The 15,928-nt window shown below is 33.6% G+C and overlaps 1 protein-coding gene across 1 annotated transcript; it reads left to right on the plus strand.

Annotated features, from left to right (window-relative positions):
• The first annotated feature begins 3,192 nt into the window (after positions 1–3,192).
• On the plus strand, positions 3,193–4,444 carry LOC112512814 (neural Wiskott-Aldrich syndrome protein-like). Its single transcript, XM_025118957.1, has one exon. It carries the CDS (start codon positions 3,246–3,248, stop codon positions 4,227–4,229), a length of 984 nt encoding a protein of 327 aa, XP_024974725.1. The 5' UTR covers positions 3,193–3,245; the 3' UTR covers positions 4,230–4,444.
• Positions 4,445–15,928: the final 11,484 nt, after the last annotated feature.

Consider the following 15,928-nt stretch of genomic DNA (forward strand, 5'->3'; position numbering starts at 1 on the left):
TTAAGATCCTAAGGAACGACCCTGAGTAAAGTACTTGTAGTTTGCACAAAACTTCATCGATTGTCCTTATAATTTCAAAAATGCATATGTTATTGGTTCCAAGTCTTGTGAGAGGCATCTTAACTATTATGTAACATTTAGATATACAAGTATCTGAATTTTTTGTATAAAAAACAAAAGAAAACCTCCCCCCCCCCCCCCCCCCNTAGCCCATCCCTTTTCTACTTGCAACCTTGATCTCCGCCCCACTTACATCCTTAACTCGACATTCATCTTCCCGAGCCCCTCCTCTCCTAACCAGCACCCCAGTTGTAACCTTCCATCGCCAAAAAAAGGAATTCTACTCAACCTGTATATGCAACAACTCAAAATGGAGTTTTGTTATAGCAATAATCCTATAGCTGCAATTTTTATTGTACAAATATAAAACTCGTTTAAGAATCTGCTGTAGACTGTTGTACTGTTTGATAACAGAAAGTAACCAAATTGATGGCTATGTTATTTAATTATGAACCATTGCACATGGGATGAAATTTGGTTTGTATCGTGGTTAGGGAAAGCAAAAAGAAAGTGACACATTTAGTTTTGAAGATGAAATCAACTATATAAAAGCCATCAAAAATTAAAAAATGACGAATTATGTAAAATAGACATATTTTCTTTAAACTTGTATTTCTTAAAACGCACATAAAAAACATATTTAAAATTTCATATATATTAAAAATAGAGTTGAATTCCGGTGATGATGAAAATAATAGTGATGAAGTAAAAGAAATCTTAATCAACTTTAATGAGATATACCGAATCAATTATCGTATTAAATATAATTCATTAGATGAGATGAGATTAAGGTGTTGTTTGTTTTTACCAAAAAAGCTCTTAATACCCTCTGAAGTCTGAATCGGTCAGACCTTAGGGTATTAAGGGTGTTTTTTTTTTTTTTTCAATTCAGAGCTTAAAAACTCTGATTAGGTCTGAACTAATTAGAGTTTACCTTTTTACTGAAAACCTCTTATTTCATTCTCCTTGCATCGCCTACCCGATCTCTCTCAAGCTCTCCATCGCTGCACATCGCCTACCGTCGCCTACCTCTCGATCCTTGCGTCGCCTACCGTCTTCTACCTCTCGATCTCTCGGTTTAAGGTATCCATCTCAATCTCTCAAGCTCTCGATTTTGTTTATCCTTGCTTGGCTGATTTCTGTTTTTCCTGGTTCATCTATTGTGAAGGTAATCGCATCACCCACGGTTCAAATCCTATAAGGGGTTTTTGTATTATTTCTGTCTTGGTTAATTTCTCGAAACTTTAGTGAAAATCCAAGTTTGTAGTTCGAAACTATTGTCTTGGTTAACAGTAGAAAGAAGCCTTGCACTAATTTCTCGAAACTACTGTGAAATTCCATTTGGACTGCGTATTCACTTCTCCTCCTACACCTCTATCACTTGCATTAACCACCAAGGCATTGTTATTCCTCCGGGTTGGCCATTTGATTTGTACCTTGGGATTTAGGAATTCAAAATTGTGCGTAGAAGTGAGTTTTGGTGTGTGAATTGAAGAGTATGAGGCACATAGAAGTAGTTTTTCTATCAAAGAAACATCGATTAAAACCCTATCCTCATACTCTGCGTATTCAAAAGAAAACAGAAGTTTATAAACATAAAACAAAAGTTTTTCTATTTTTAGCATTTTGATCAATCTTTTCTTGAAAAGTTTGAAGATTACATATGTCGAATAAACTTGAGTAGTATCTCCTTTTCAAATTATGTTCATTTCATACCTTCTTTTGTGATATCAGTTGGCTTCTATCGTGTTTCATTTCCACTTCTGGTCTGCTTTGGCCTATGCTATACTACATTGATCAATGGTCTAGCAGACCTTGAAGTAGCATTGTGTTTGTGCACAACAATTAGGGCTAATGTGTTTGGTATGCTTTGGCCTATGCTGTACTACATTGATCAAGTCATGTTTCTGTATTTTTCTACCAAAGGAAGTAATTTTGCATTCACACACACACACACACACACACACACAAAAGGTGTGACTGGGTTCTACCGGATACCGCTGGACCATTGACCCTTACGGGTTTTTTTTTTCAATTTACTTTGCATTCAATGTAAGACATAATTTGACATGTGAAAACCTTTTAGATGTCGGAAAGTTGGAGTTACCCACCTCTAAACGACACCACAGAGGCTGCAAATCGTGTACATGAAGCACTTGCTGACCGAGGATGGAGATTGCGGCCATAGGGTTATAGATATAGTTTGGGTACAACTGCAAACACCTTTACTGTGAAAAGAAAAACCTTGAGAGGAGGGATATAGATTGATTTGTGTTCTTTTGACAGACATATTTGTGGAATTGAAGTTAATAAAACATGGTTGTATCATTCAAGCAGTTTTTTGAATGTGTTAAAAATAGATGATAGTTTACAGATGGTTTAAATGATTGGATTGAAATGAATTGATTCATATTTCATACGTTTGTCGGTTTACAAAAACAAGCAGTCTTATTGATCCAGATTTCAGACTTCAGACGTAAAAACAAACAGTCTGACTGATACAGATTTCAGACTTCAGATGTAAAAACAAACAGTCTAACTGATTCAGATTTCAGACTTCAGCACCACCTCTTAAAATTCAGAAGTGAATTCAGACTTCAGAACCTCTTAAAAAAACAAACGCCACCTAAAAGTCTCAAGGGTTCAGATTTATGTTTACACGTGACAATCACAAGTATTTTAAAAGTTATTTGTTTTAAAAACGTAAAATTTCATATCCGTACCGTGAATGTGACGTTGATCTTTTCTTAATGTAATTGTTCATATGTTTAAATATTAGGGTTGGGTTCACGTGAGAGCAAGAGTTTTTCGTGAGACACGTAAGACCAGTTTATGTTCATTGATCAACTTTATAAGCTAATGATCTAACGGTCTAAAATTGTACGGCGATGATTTTATGATTATTGAGAAGTGTCGTGACAATTTTATAATTATAAATATTCAAATTATAGATATAATTTAAAAGATTGAGAATTAATCTTACGAGTCTCACAAAAAAACCCTTGTTCTAGTATGATACTAAATTTTAAACGATTAATTTAAAGAGGCCCCAATTCTATATATCTAATTATTATTTCTGACCTGCCACCTTCAAACTTATCTATTTCATTATTCCCCCTCGAAGAACGCATAGACCAAACGCAAACGTCTTTTTCCATCTCTTCATTTTCGTTCCGACCACCGCCATGGCCACCGCCACATCTCACCGTCCACCTCCAAAACTACTCGATCTTGAGATCACAATCGTCTCCGCCAAACACCTCAAGAACGTCAACTGGAGAAACGGAGATCTAAGTCCTTACGCCATCTTCTGGCTCGATCCTGATCGCCGTCTTGCCACAAAATCCGATGACTCCAACTCCACCAAACCTGTATGGAACGAACGCTTTCTTATCCCTCTTCCCTCCGTTTCGGCTGCCGCTGTCTTAACTCTCGAGATCTTCCACTCAAAACCCTCCGACACCCCGAAACCATTGGTTGGAACCCTAAGGGTCCCAATCGACGACTTACCCAACCCGGAAGACTCGACCGTGATCAGAACTTTCGAGCTTCGCCGTCCCTCTGGTCGTCCCAGTGGTAAGATCCGTTTGAAACTTGCTCTACGTGAACGCCCTTTACCCGATTACCAAGTTACCCCTCAACCCGCGTATTATTACACCACTGCTCCTCCTCCCTCTTACGGTAGGTATCCACCATCCCAGCCTCCATACGGTACTTCCCTCCCACCACCGCCGGCAGTAGCTCCTCCGGCACCATCGCCACCGCCGCCGCACCCATACCACTACGGATCATATACGGATCCATATGCTGGTTATTACCAGGGAGGATACTACTCTCAGCCGCCGCCTCCACAGACTCCACGGCCATTTACTGATAGGCAGTCCAGTTACGGCGGTGGCGGTGGCGGTGGCAGCGGCAGCGTAAGCGGTGGGCCTAGCGCCCCCGTCGATTATGCTCAATACGAGCAGAAACAGAGACCAGGAAAGGTAGCATCTGGGCCAGGATTAGGGACAGGATTAGCTGTGGGAGCAGTGGCAGGGGGATTAGCAGGACTTGCACTTGACGAAGGATCGAGGTATGAAGAAGAAAAGATTGCAGATAGAGTTGAAAGTGATTTGAATGCAAGGGAACTTGATGATTACAGTGATTATCGTCGCGTGGGTTATTGATTTAGTACCCGGAGTTCTTTGGGTTTCCGGTACTATTGTCTAACCATTATTGAGGTAAATCTACAGCTATCATAATGGTTTTTATGTTCGTGTTATGTATATCATGTGTTGGCTATGATGTGAACTAATTGAAGTTATAAGAACGAAGAAGTTGTTGAAACATGAAAACGTCTTTGACATGATATGTGGTTCATAAATCCGCTTTGTTTTTACCTGAGTAAGTTGATTTATTAATATTTATTTGTGGGTTCTTTACGAGATCAGCTTTCATGGTGAATCATACTTCATGATTGAGCTTCTTGCCGTGTTTTGCTGGGATATGAATCAAAACAAACGTAAATGAGAAGATGAAATTGGCTAGGAATGGCCATCGGTAGATGTTGTCAACTTGTTATGAATTAGATGCCTTGCCTAGGCGTGATTTGTTTGCAAAGAAAGTTATGTGTACATCCTTTAGGATCCTCATAGCATATTGTAATAGAGATTGCAGATGTTTTGACTTGGCCTTGGTGCACCAAGGCCGTTTCTTAAATGTACAAGAGCTGTCATGCTTATGTTCTGGTGATGACAAGATGTGTTCATGGATTTTAGTCTTTTAGATAAGGATGAAGATGGATTTTAGTCTTTTAGATAAGGATGAAGATGGAAGAAAACAAACTTTTAATGGTGCTGTTTAGGAAGTTACTGATGTGGCATTCAATATGACGAGAAATGCAGGGGATGTTAGGCGTACATAAATTGAGTCGCAGGATTAGATGATGGTGAAGTGGTCGGTGCAGTGGTTTCCTGGCAAATGCTTTCCGACAAATGGGTAACAATTAAGGATGGAAACAGGTGAGGGAATAGGTGTGAACAAACTGATAGGATCCCCCTTTTTACATCCCATGCCCTCTGTGTGGCGACATGGGGGCGAAAAAAGGAAAGAGAGGGATGGGGGTGTAACGATCTGGGCACTGTCTCTGTGTGACTGACTGTTTTGTGTGTCGAAAGAAGGTCTTTCACATATGAAACAAAACTGTATATGCATTGCATTTTTACATGTGTTGAAACAACACATAAGAACTTGTTTGCAAGTTTGGACGAATTATTGGGTTTGTAAAAGAAGGGGACTATATATATATATATAAACTTAGATTTCAGGGACAATTTTGGATTACGGTGGGTAGTATCATCCCCAACCACTCCGAACCTGCTTTGGGTATTAAAATCAACCACTATTACCCTCCAAAGCGAGGAATCCCTCCCCATTACGGGATGGTCCCCACGAGTAAAATTTCCATCTCTGGTAAGAAAGTAATTGCCACCAAGAGATGGCTTGCACAATGGATGGCAATATTTTTAAGGGACCAGGGGCTTGCTGTCATGATCGTTGATAGTTTTTTTGGGGGTGCCAGGATCTTCCTTTTTCTTTTCCAGCATATGGAAGGGTTTCCAGGTTATTCCTTTTCCAGCATATGGGAACTGCTGATAGTGGTGAATTATTAAATAGTTGCTTCTCATGCCCGCTTTATTTCGCTCTTCTCTTAGTGCACCGCATGTTGGAACGCATGCTGTCTAGTCATGAACTTTTAGAAGTCTGGGTTTTAGGAGTGGCTATTCAATTAAACCATTGTATACAGTCTTGTTATGCTTCAACTATCAATCAGTTTGTTGCAAACAGCGTATTGCTCTTGATCTTGCCTTCACCTATGAATGTGCATGAGTGAACGAAAATACCATTTCTAACAGATTTTATTCGTTTGCTCTACATGGATACGATTTTCCTCTGTTTGGGAGGATGTGTTTGGAACCTTTGAATTTAGTGTCTTGTAGTTTTTGCCATGTTGGACCAAAGTACAAATTTTTGCTTTCAATGTGTGTAGTTATTTAGACCCTTGGTTTTTTAGCAATGTGTGAAGTTATTTAGACCCTTGGTTTTAAAAAGCGCGATGCGATCCGAGGCGGTAAGGGTCCTAGAAGCCGATGCGTGATGCAGATGCTCTCGCATCATGCACATGCGCCCGTTATTCAAAAAATACTTGTAAATTAATTCTACATATCAATTTCTACCGTAAAAATACTTACCTATCAAAATACTTCATTTATAACATAAAGTAGTTCAAAAAGTGGCATTAGAATCTTAAAAAGTTCGTGAATCGGAATAACAAAACATACAAACTACTACCATGAAGAACACAAGTAAATGTCTAATAGTCCCCGATCCCTAAACTAAATGACCAAGTGACCAACTAATACTCCCCAAGATTTGCATCATCAAACCCCAACACGGGTTCATCTCCCTCATCATCATCAAACCCTCCAATATCTGCTTCCACCTTAAACTTCATCATCTTCGCGACTCACGTATATGTTCTTAATCTGATATGCGACTTGAGACTTGAGAGGGGCTTCTATTTTGATCTACAAAAAGCCCAACTAAAAAGCCTAACTAAAAACTTCTAAAGAATGAAAGAGGAGCCCAAACATGAAACATACAAGATGCGCTGATGCATGCATCGTGTGATGCATAGGTGATGCAACCGCATCAGAGAGCATAATGGAATCGCTTCGCATCAGCCCCTCTGATGCCTGATGCGTTACCTCCAGCGCATCGGAGCGCATTATGCGCGCATTTTTAAACCAAGTTTAGACCCCAAGTCAAATTAGGATATTGAATGATTAAAAATGTTGGTTGTCAGCTTGTCAGATAACATTGTGAGGTTTATGGAATTTGTTTATTTTTCCATTTTTGCTTTGCTTTAAATTTACTTGGACTTATATGTTCTTTTAGTTTTTTTCCTTTGCTGGTGATTTGATTTTGAAATGAATTTGTTTAAAGAACATGGTTGGAATGAGTTTTACATGTTGGATGGTGCTCCAAATGTCTGTTAGAGCTTCTATGTTTTTCTTTGGTCCCTCTTGTGTTTCTACTTAAGTTTACTTGTTTTGTGAAGCATATGTAGACATCTCTATGGAAACTCTCCACAATTTCTCTTTTGATTTGTGATCATCCTTTATTCTTTTCTAGCCAACAACATAATCAAGAACACTTGTTGCTGGCCCATTTAAGCTACTTATTGAACGTACACCTGGACTGTTAAAATCATCAAGATTAGATTTTGATTTTTCAATTAGGTCTACTCATTCTGAAGTTAGTGATTATGGCAAGAACTTTTGGCTGGAAATCTTCTTCTTGCGTCATGATGGTTGACCTATCCAGCACCACATCTTTTCTTTAGTCGATTCTTGGAACAAGTGTGTAAAGTTGGTAGATGACTCATAGGAGGATGGGTGATTGGACATAAAAAAGAAGCTCAAAAAAGAGAGGTTGAGGGTAATGTTGGATTTATTTTGAAGTGGCATCGGCAACCTGAAGACCACATAGTTCTAGATATGGATGCCTCTTAAAATGATCGAAATTTAACTCCAGGGGTTACTAGTTGTGTCGATTATTGTGGCATCCACAACTGAAAAGCTTTTGTGCCACCCCACAATTGTAATAAATCCCCGTCGAGAAAAATATTATTTTCCGTAACTGCACAAGTTTTGAATAAACGCATTTTTCTTGACTGATTACAAAAACCTCGTTGAAAAAGCTCTTCTTCCTATGCTCTTATGTTAGCCCTGCTTCCTTAATATTGTGTTGCCACATGTGCACGGTTTTGTTTCGTCAGTTTTGACCAGAAAATGTCGGTCAAATCAGTAAGCTCTGTTTGACAATTTTACAATGCAAAGCAAGGGGTCGTCTATCAAATGTTAACCTTACAAATGCTTGTCAGGTTACTTACTGGGGAAAGGTTTGGGGAAACAACCCAATAGTTTGGACAGACGTTTAGGTAAATGGCCCGTAAATTATTGGGTTTTGTTAGATCAACCAAACTAACCGAATACATTTGGGTTGAGCAGGTTTTTGATGCTTTGGATCCAAAAGTAAGATATGAGAAAAAAGTGGAAGCTAAAGGAATTCGAACCCTTTAAAAACTGTTGGTCTGTTTCTTCATTGCTTTTGTTTCTTTCTTTCCAAATTCTATTTGCAATGAATAATTATGGGTTTGATCAGATTTCAACTTTTTTTCTTTTTCAATCAAATTGAAATCTAAAATTATAGTCTAAATCATTCTTTGATCTTGGTGAGTTCATGGGAACATGACTTCTAGATACCAACTTAAGACATACACTATGTCATATTTGTATACATGCAAAAGCACAACTTTTCATGAGATCTAGTATTTCATATCTCAATATATATATATATATATATATATATATATATATATCTCGTTGTTTGCACCATCACTACATCTCTCCTCGACACGTCCTACGCGTGTATGCATTAAAATCATTTCGTACCGTATATTAAAAAATAAAGTGGACATGTTGTATACATATACCATGAAGGCATGCATAGATGTGTATTTACTTTCTTTTAACTGTCATGTTTAGGACTTGTATCTTGACTTTGTACTTTCAGGTGGTATCATTTACTGCTATATTCTATGTTTACATAGCATTTTTCACTTTAGGTTTAAATAATAAATAAACACCTTGGTGTTGTTTGGTTTGTGGAATTCAAAGGAGTATCGGATTTGAATGATAAATTTCTTTTGACCAAATTTCAATTCACTTCTTTAAATGGATGAATCCTTTAAATTCATTTGAATTTCACATATTACTTATTTCATCATTCCTGGACAAAAATGAATGAATTGAATTCCAGTGCCTCGTGAATATCACTGTTTTTATAATTTATTTTTCAAAAGAAAAAATAATATTTGCATTCAATTTAACTAACATCACTTATACCTGGCCCACCCCACCCCAACCTTACCTGTCCTCACGATACCACTATTGCTCGTTTTCACAACCGTCACATGCCTGTCCATCCTATCAGGATCACACCATTACTATCATTGTCTCAACCCTTACCCCCGAACCACTTACCCCATTCGTCTACCACCACTTGTTTTTTTAAGTATAATATTTATATACGGCAAATAGAACAAATAAACTCACACTCTTCTCATCTTTGGTGAGGTTTGAATCATTGACCTCCTGGGAAATCAAAAGCTCACATATCGCTAGACATCTGGCCCTTTGGTTCCACCACCATGTGTTATTGTGATTTAATTTCAATTCTCAAGTTATATTATGCCAAACAAACATGAAAATTCCAACAACAAAAAAAAAAAAAAAACTGAGATTTTATTCTAATTAATACCAACCAAATATATAGTCACATTCCATTACAATTTCTTCAAAGTCAAATTCTTTTAATGGATTTTATCAAACTCTATTCTACAAACTGAACACTCCGTTATATTATTCATTATTTATTGAGAGGTAAAAATTGTTTATTTGTATAATAGTATGATTGCAAGTTACTTGTCATATAAATTTTATCACTTTTATCACTTTTATAATACCGAGGTTGAGGGTTATAAAAAAGATTGTCTATGAACAAATATCTTTTGTTATTTGGAATCCGTATGTCAGATCGAAGAAGAGTTAGTTATACAAGAAAACAGTTATAATGCAAGTTATTTATGAGGATTGTATATCAACCAACAACGACCCTAGTAAGCTAGTGTCATTTATAGCTATCTGATCTTAAATGACAAATTAACCAAATAATTTCTCAATAATTTAAAATCATGGCGAAAAGTTATTACCATATAAGATAACTTATAATATGCTCAAAATTCGTATGTGCAAATATTTTTGGATACAAGCAGACACCCAAATATAGAAACTTTGTTCATCCCATTCATAATACTTGTAATTTGAACCAAAATTACAAATTTAATAATCAACAATTTTCACATTACTGTCATTCAAAACAAATAGATAAAAACACCCGTAACTTAATTTTTTAATAATAAAAAACGTAAGTTCTGTGATAGAAATAACAAACAGATGTCGCATAGGGAGGTATCACCATCACTGATAGTGGGTCGCTATGGAGGGGTGTTGATTTGAGCTCGACTCCAAAAGTTAAAAGTACCTGAAGGTCCCAGGTTCAAATTCAAGGAGGAATAAAAATCCATTTGTGGCCACGGATGTTCAAATGCGATGACTCTGAGCTATCTGCAAAACAGGTGGACGTCTTGGGATTAGTCGGCTCGTATAACGGATATCCAGGTTAATAAATAAAAACCATATAATGATTAAAACATTTGACAGACATCAATCATTCATTTATACATCACCTCTTAAATCCAACTTTCTAAAACCATACCCCCTTCCAAAAAAAAAAGCATTTTGTTGTCATTGAACTTGGACCACCATTTACCACATTAATATCATAAATAGGTATGCCCACCCTCCCTATAGCCTTTGGACAACCCTTGTAGCAACTTTCTATTTCCACCTCATAAAAAGCTTCTATGTCTATCTTCCTTTTTATGCTTTTACGTAACTGATTTTTTTGAATTGCTTTCAGATTTTTTTTTGCTGATACAGTTTCTGCAGAACTTTTGCTTCTAGTTCGACCTGTGCCAACACTATATATACTACACATGTCATCACTCGATCTTAGTCATGTTATCCAACGAGTTTCTTTGAATATTTTAGTTCTTCGTGATCATTTGTTTGCAGATAAAATTGTAAACAAACTAAACCAACCAATTTTTATCTGGTAGAAAGTAGGGTATGGGGATGGTAGGATCTATGATGTACACATACTTTTTATCTGTCACTCCTAAAAGCAAAAAGTATTTTTTTCGTGAATACATCCGACTTGTGAAAAGGTTTTGAAATAAGTATCCTTGTTTCTCTTCATTATAACGTATTTATTTTCAATATTAATATCATTACAAATACATAAAAGAAATTATTTTTTCCATAGAAATATCTTGTACCCGAATAAAACAGATATTATTTGGTTTGTTTTGGAATTCAAATGGAAAAACATTTAAATCGATTATTGTGTTTTATTTATTTAAATATATTATGTATACATACATAATAATTAATTTCTCTAAAAATATAATTTTTATACGAATTAAACAAATATTATTTGGTTTGTTTTGGAATTCAAATGAAAATACATTTAAATCGATTATTTCGTTTTATTATATATATATATATATATATAACTTTTAAAATGAAAAAAAAAACATTAACACGTGAATATTTTTAAATATATGATAGCGTGACGAATCAAAAATATAATTATTACAAATAAGACATTCACCACCTTCGTTTTTCAACTTTAGGATTTTCAAACATATATTTTTTTAGTTTAATTATTGCAATTTGAAATTGTAATATTCAAGTTTAAATATTTAATTTACGATAATTTTAAGATTAAAAGTATAAAAAATAATTATAAAGAAAAAAATAACTATTCCTAACATTAAAAGGTTAGATTGTTATTGATTTTTTTAAAGTATTTAATAATATTTTTTTTAATTTTTTTTAAAAAAAAGATTGTGTCCATTGTACTTCACTCACCAAGTCAAATAAATCCAAACTCCTTTTTCCTATCTTATCATGTGTTACAAATGGTTTAAATGCATAAAAAATTAAAAAATAGAGTTCATAAATTTATTAATACTATAAGGGTATTCACGTAATTCAGCGACATAAATCTTGATTTTAATGTTTAGTTTTATTTTTTGTCTCTATCAATATAATACGATTTTATGTGATTTTGAGAAAACGATAATGTTTTTATTTTAAAATGAAATATAAATTTGAAGATAGCATAAAAACTTGAAAAAAATTAAATCGATATAAGTATCAAACTAACTATTTAATAAATCTCTTTTTTTTTTTGTGTAACTTCTTTAATTCAAATTTTTATTATAATTTAACTTAGATTTAATAACAAAGTAATTTATTTTTGGTTTAACAATATAATTTTTTATAAAGATAATAATTAAACATTCTATTAGAACTCAATGATTATCTTAATTATATTTTAGATTTTATATATTTAAAATGAATGTTTATCTTATATTTGATTATGTTTATCCGTAGTTAGTTACACAAATTTAAAATGAAGCTTTAATAAGTTGTACTTACGTAAAATTACTTGTAATCTTGAATTTGAAGTAATATGCATCAAAAAACATTAATTCATGCATAAAAAATTGTTTTTAAGAGTTTTTGTCAAATGCTTTATAATATATTATAGATATTAACAAAAGCAGGACCACATATGAGTTGGGGTGACAAGTTTGAAAGTCTTTGACCAATCTAACCTAGTTAATATGGTTTGAAGATTTTCAATTCGATAAAAATTTGTAAAGCATAACACAACCTGCATGGGTTGGTTTGTCGGATTGTTATATAATAACAACATTGCAACAACATACTTAAACAACCATTGGTTACAGGTTACTACTAATTAATTGACATTTTTTTTTGATTAACCTGGATATCCAACCCATTGTGCGAGCCGACTAATCCAAGGATAACTACCTGCTTTGCAAATAGCCCAAAGTCACCGCATCTGAACCTCCGTGGCCACAATAAAGTGGAACAGATAAAAAAGTCAAACCAAGAATAAAGTGGAATATTCTTGCAAATAACAGGTAAAATTATGTATCGAAATTTTTATACAACTTATGAAAAGAACTAACCACTTGTTTCTCACGACCGTGCAGATTAAGTACGACACTGATATGTTTAACATAAAATGTGTATAACATATAAAAAACATATAACATATTATAGGGTATCAAATTCATCGGTTTGAGTTGAGTTTAAACATTAAATGGATATGACCTAATTCCAACCAAATACTTACAAGTTGGGATGGTCGAGTTTTTGTGCCCAAAAAAATATTCATATAAAATTTGATTTGCTGCCATTTTCTTTGTTTTGTCATTTTAAGAGTTGATTTTTTAATATATAATTAATGATCAAACAATTTTTAAAAAGAAACAGACCAACCACAACGGGACAAAGATTGGTTTGATCTTGACTACTTGTGTTGGTATATCTTAAACGACTTGCACTTTACCGGCCAACGAAAAGATTTCAAAATACTTTGCACTTACTCGATTGCAAGTGTCAGAAAGTAAACATATAATATCAGTTCATTTTTTGGTGCGATGTATCCTATCGTCTTCTTCAAACATTAAACAATCATTTATCACATTATTTTTTATAATCCATCCAAGCCAGTATTACATTTCATTCCTAACGTTTTTACGCTAACAAAGAAAAATCTTGTTTCTAGGTTATCGTCTGCTTTTGGAAGTGTATGTAGAAACTCATCATGTTAACGCAGACATCGTATTTCTTGAAAAGACGAATCATACAAACAACCGTATGATTCTTAGACACACTTTTCAAGCAGTTAACACATGTGTTAATATATATATCATTGTCTAATACTAATTTACGTCCGAACAAACTGTCGTTTTCTGTCTAATCTTTATATATATATATATATATATATAAAAGTAATGTTTATATATTTGATGTGGGGTTTTGTTGTTTAAGACAACACAATAATGCATTTGTAGCAAACCACCCATTTTTGTGGTTAGTTTATTTGAAAAGGTGAAGAAGTGATCCAAAAACATGATGAGAACCATTTTGTTGAATGAATCTGCCTCATCATCACCTACAAAATGGACAACTTTGAACTCACAAGCCATGATGCATGTAATTTAAGTTGTCAAAATCAATATGAAAACATTTTATTGCATAATGCGGAAAAATATTCACGTCTGATTACTGTTAAACGTTGAAATGGAGTGAATATCCGAACAAAATCCAGTTTTTTACTTGCCGTAAAACAGATTTTACTTTTTAGGTTGTGATGACGTGAATTATTTGTATGTTGGGTTTCATCTGTTGTTGAAGTTTATGTGTTTTCTGTTTTTGAAAATTAAAGTTGAAAGTTATGTATCCCGTATACTTGATCTATCTGTTGTGAAGGTTATTAGACGTTTTAATACGTAATTTGTTAGCAAAATCACTTTTAAATTCTGTAAGTTTGATATTTTAGTATTTAGATAGAATTTAATATCGACTTTTTAAGTTTATGATTAGACAATGATTATAATTATCTTGATGGTGTTATTGGACTTTTATATAATTAACTTTTTTAAATTTAATTTCAAATAATTCCTTTAATTTATGAAATGAGAAGTTCATTTGTCATCCAATTCAATCCGACTAACATTGGACATCTGATCCGATCCAAATCCAGTAGATGATTGGATCGGATTAGTTCCATTCATCGGATGTTACTATTGGTTATGCATTGAATCTGATCTGATTTATACAATCCTTCGATCCAATACTCAATCAATTATTCGGATATTTTCTTAAGTTATTAAAAAACAATGTACATAAATATCAATTATAAAACAAAATCGCAAAATATTAATAATTATATATAGTTGCTAATTGGGTGATAATTGGATGGTCATTGATGGTCATTGTATTGGATTGGTTCAGTTTTATTGGATGTTGGACTGTCATCCAAGAACCGACCAATCCGATTTGGATGTTGAAAATTTGAATCCAATCCAATCCAATTACAATTGGATATCCGATGATAGTCGGTCGGTTCTAATTGGATCCGATGACTTTCTACATACCATAATTTCATGTATGAAAAATATAAATAATTAGAATATAATATTATAACACCTTTCTACTTGTAGATTATATGATCATTGACGATTATCAAATTTACATATATAGATAAAATAATTTATTTCAAAGTTATAAAATATAAGAGGCTGTTTGGCAATTTCTGAATAGTTTGATGCAGAATGATTAAGTGGTCAAAATGATCAAGTGGCTCTCATGATATAGTGCAAAATGAAATATAATTGTTTGGTAATTGTGTACAATAAAATTATGGCTCTTAATGGTTAAGGGATATTTATTATACAAAATCATTCAGAGGGTTTTAGAACCATTAAGAGGCAGACTTTTTTTTGCCAAACAAGATTCACCTCTTAACGATTCAGAGGTTGTCTTTTAATGAAATTATTAAGAGGTAAACAAACAACCCATAAGATATTAATTTACAGGAAAGATTAAATGAACCATTTTTACTTATTACATAAAACTTCTATAAAATTTCTTGTCACACATGTGAAAATCAATTCTTTTATTTATACAATTTTAAAATATTGTTTCGTCACAAAAGGGTTTGTATACCGACATCCTGATATTCTTATTTCGTTAAGCAGGTTCAGTGTACTATGTTTCGGGATCACATCAATCGCTTGAACACAAATTTCAAAATTCTAGGGTCTACCTGTTTTATAATTGTTTTATAGTTTTTTTTTTTTTTTTCCAAAATCATGTTCAGAATATTATATAAATTTATTTAATAAGATCTACATTTTTAAGACAACTGTTTGAAATTAAAATTACAAAATACGTATTAATTAAATTAGAACCGATGTTACTGTTTCTTGAGATGGTCATCGAATCAGTACAATATTGAGCTTGTATTTGTATGCTTATGAGTGCTTGGTGTGCTCGAATCCAACTAACTCGAGAGAATTATTACGACCAACTGTATTGACCAAATCTCGTATACGCATTTTATTTGAAACATAGACATAGTTAATTCTACTGAATTTATCAGATTGATAAAGGAATTCATCATTTCTAAAATACTATGAATACTTTTAYCTAAATCATTATTATTATTTTTATTAATATTATTACTAATTATTATTTTAAAAATAAATTATAATTTTTAATAATTTTATTGGTATAATAATTTTCAAATATAT

The sequence above is a fragment of the Cynara cardunculus genome, assembly GCF_001531365.2.
Source record: "Cynara cardunculus var. scolymus isolate 2C chromosome LG 1, CcrdV1, whole genome shotgun sequence".
Taxonomy (NCBI): domain Eukaryota; kingdom Viridiplantae; phylum Streptophyta; class Magnoliopsida; order Asterales; family Asteraceae; genus Cynara; species Cynara cardunculus.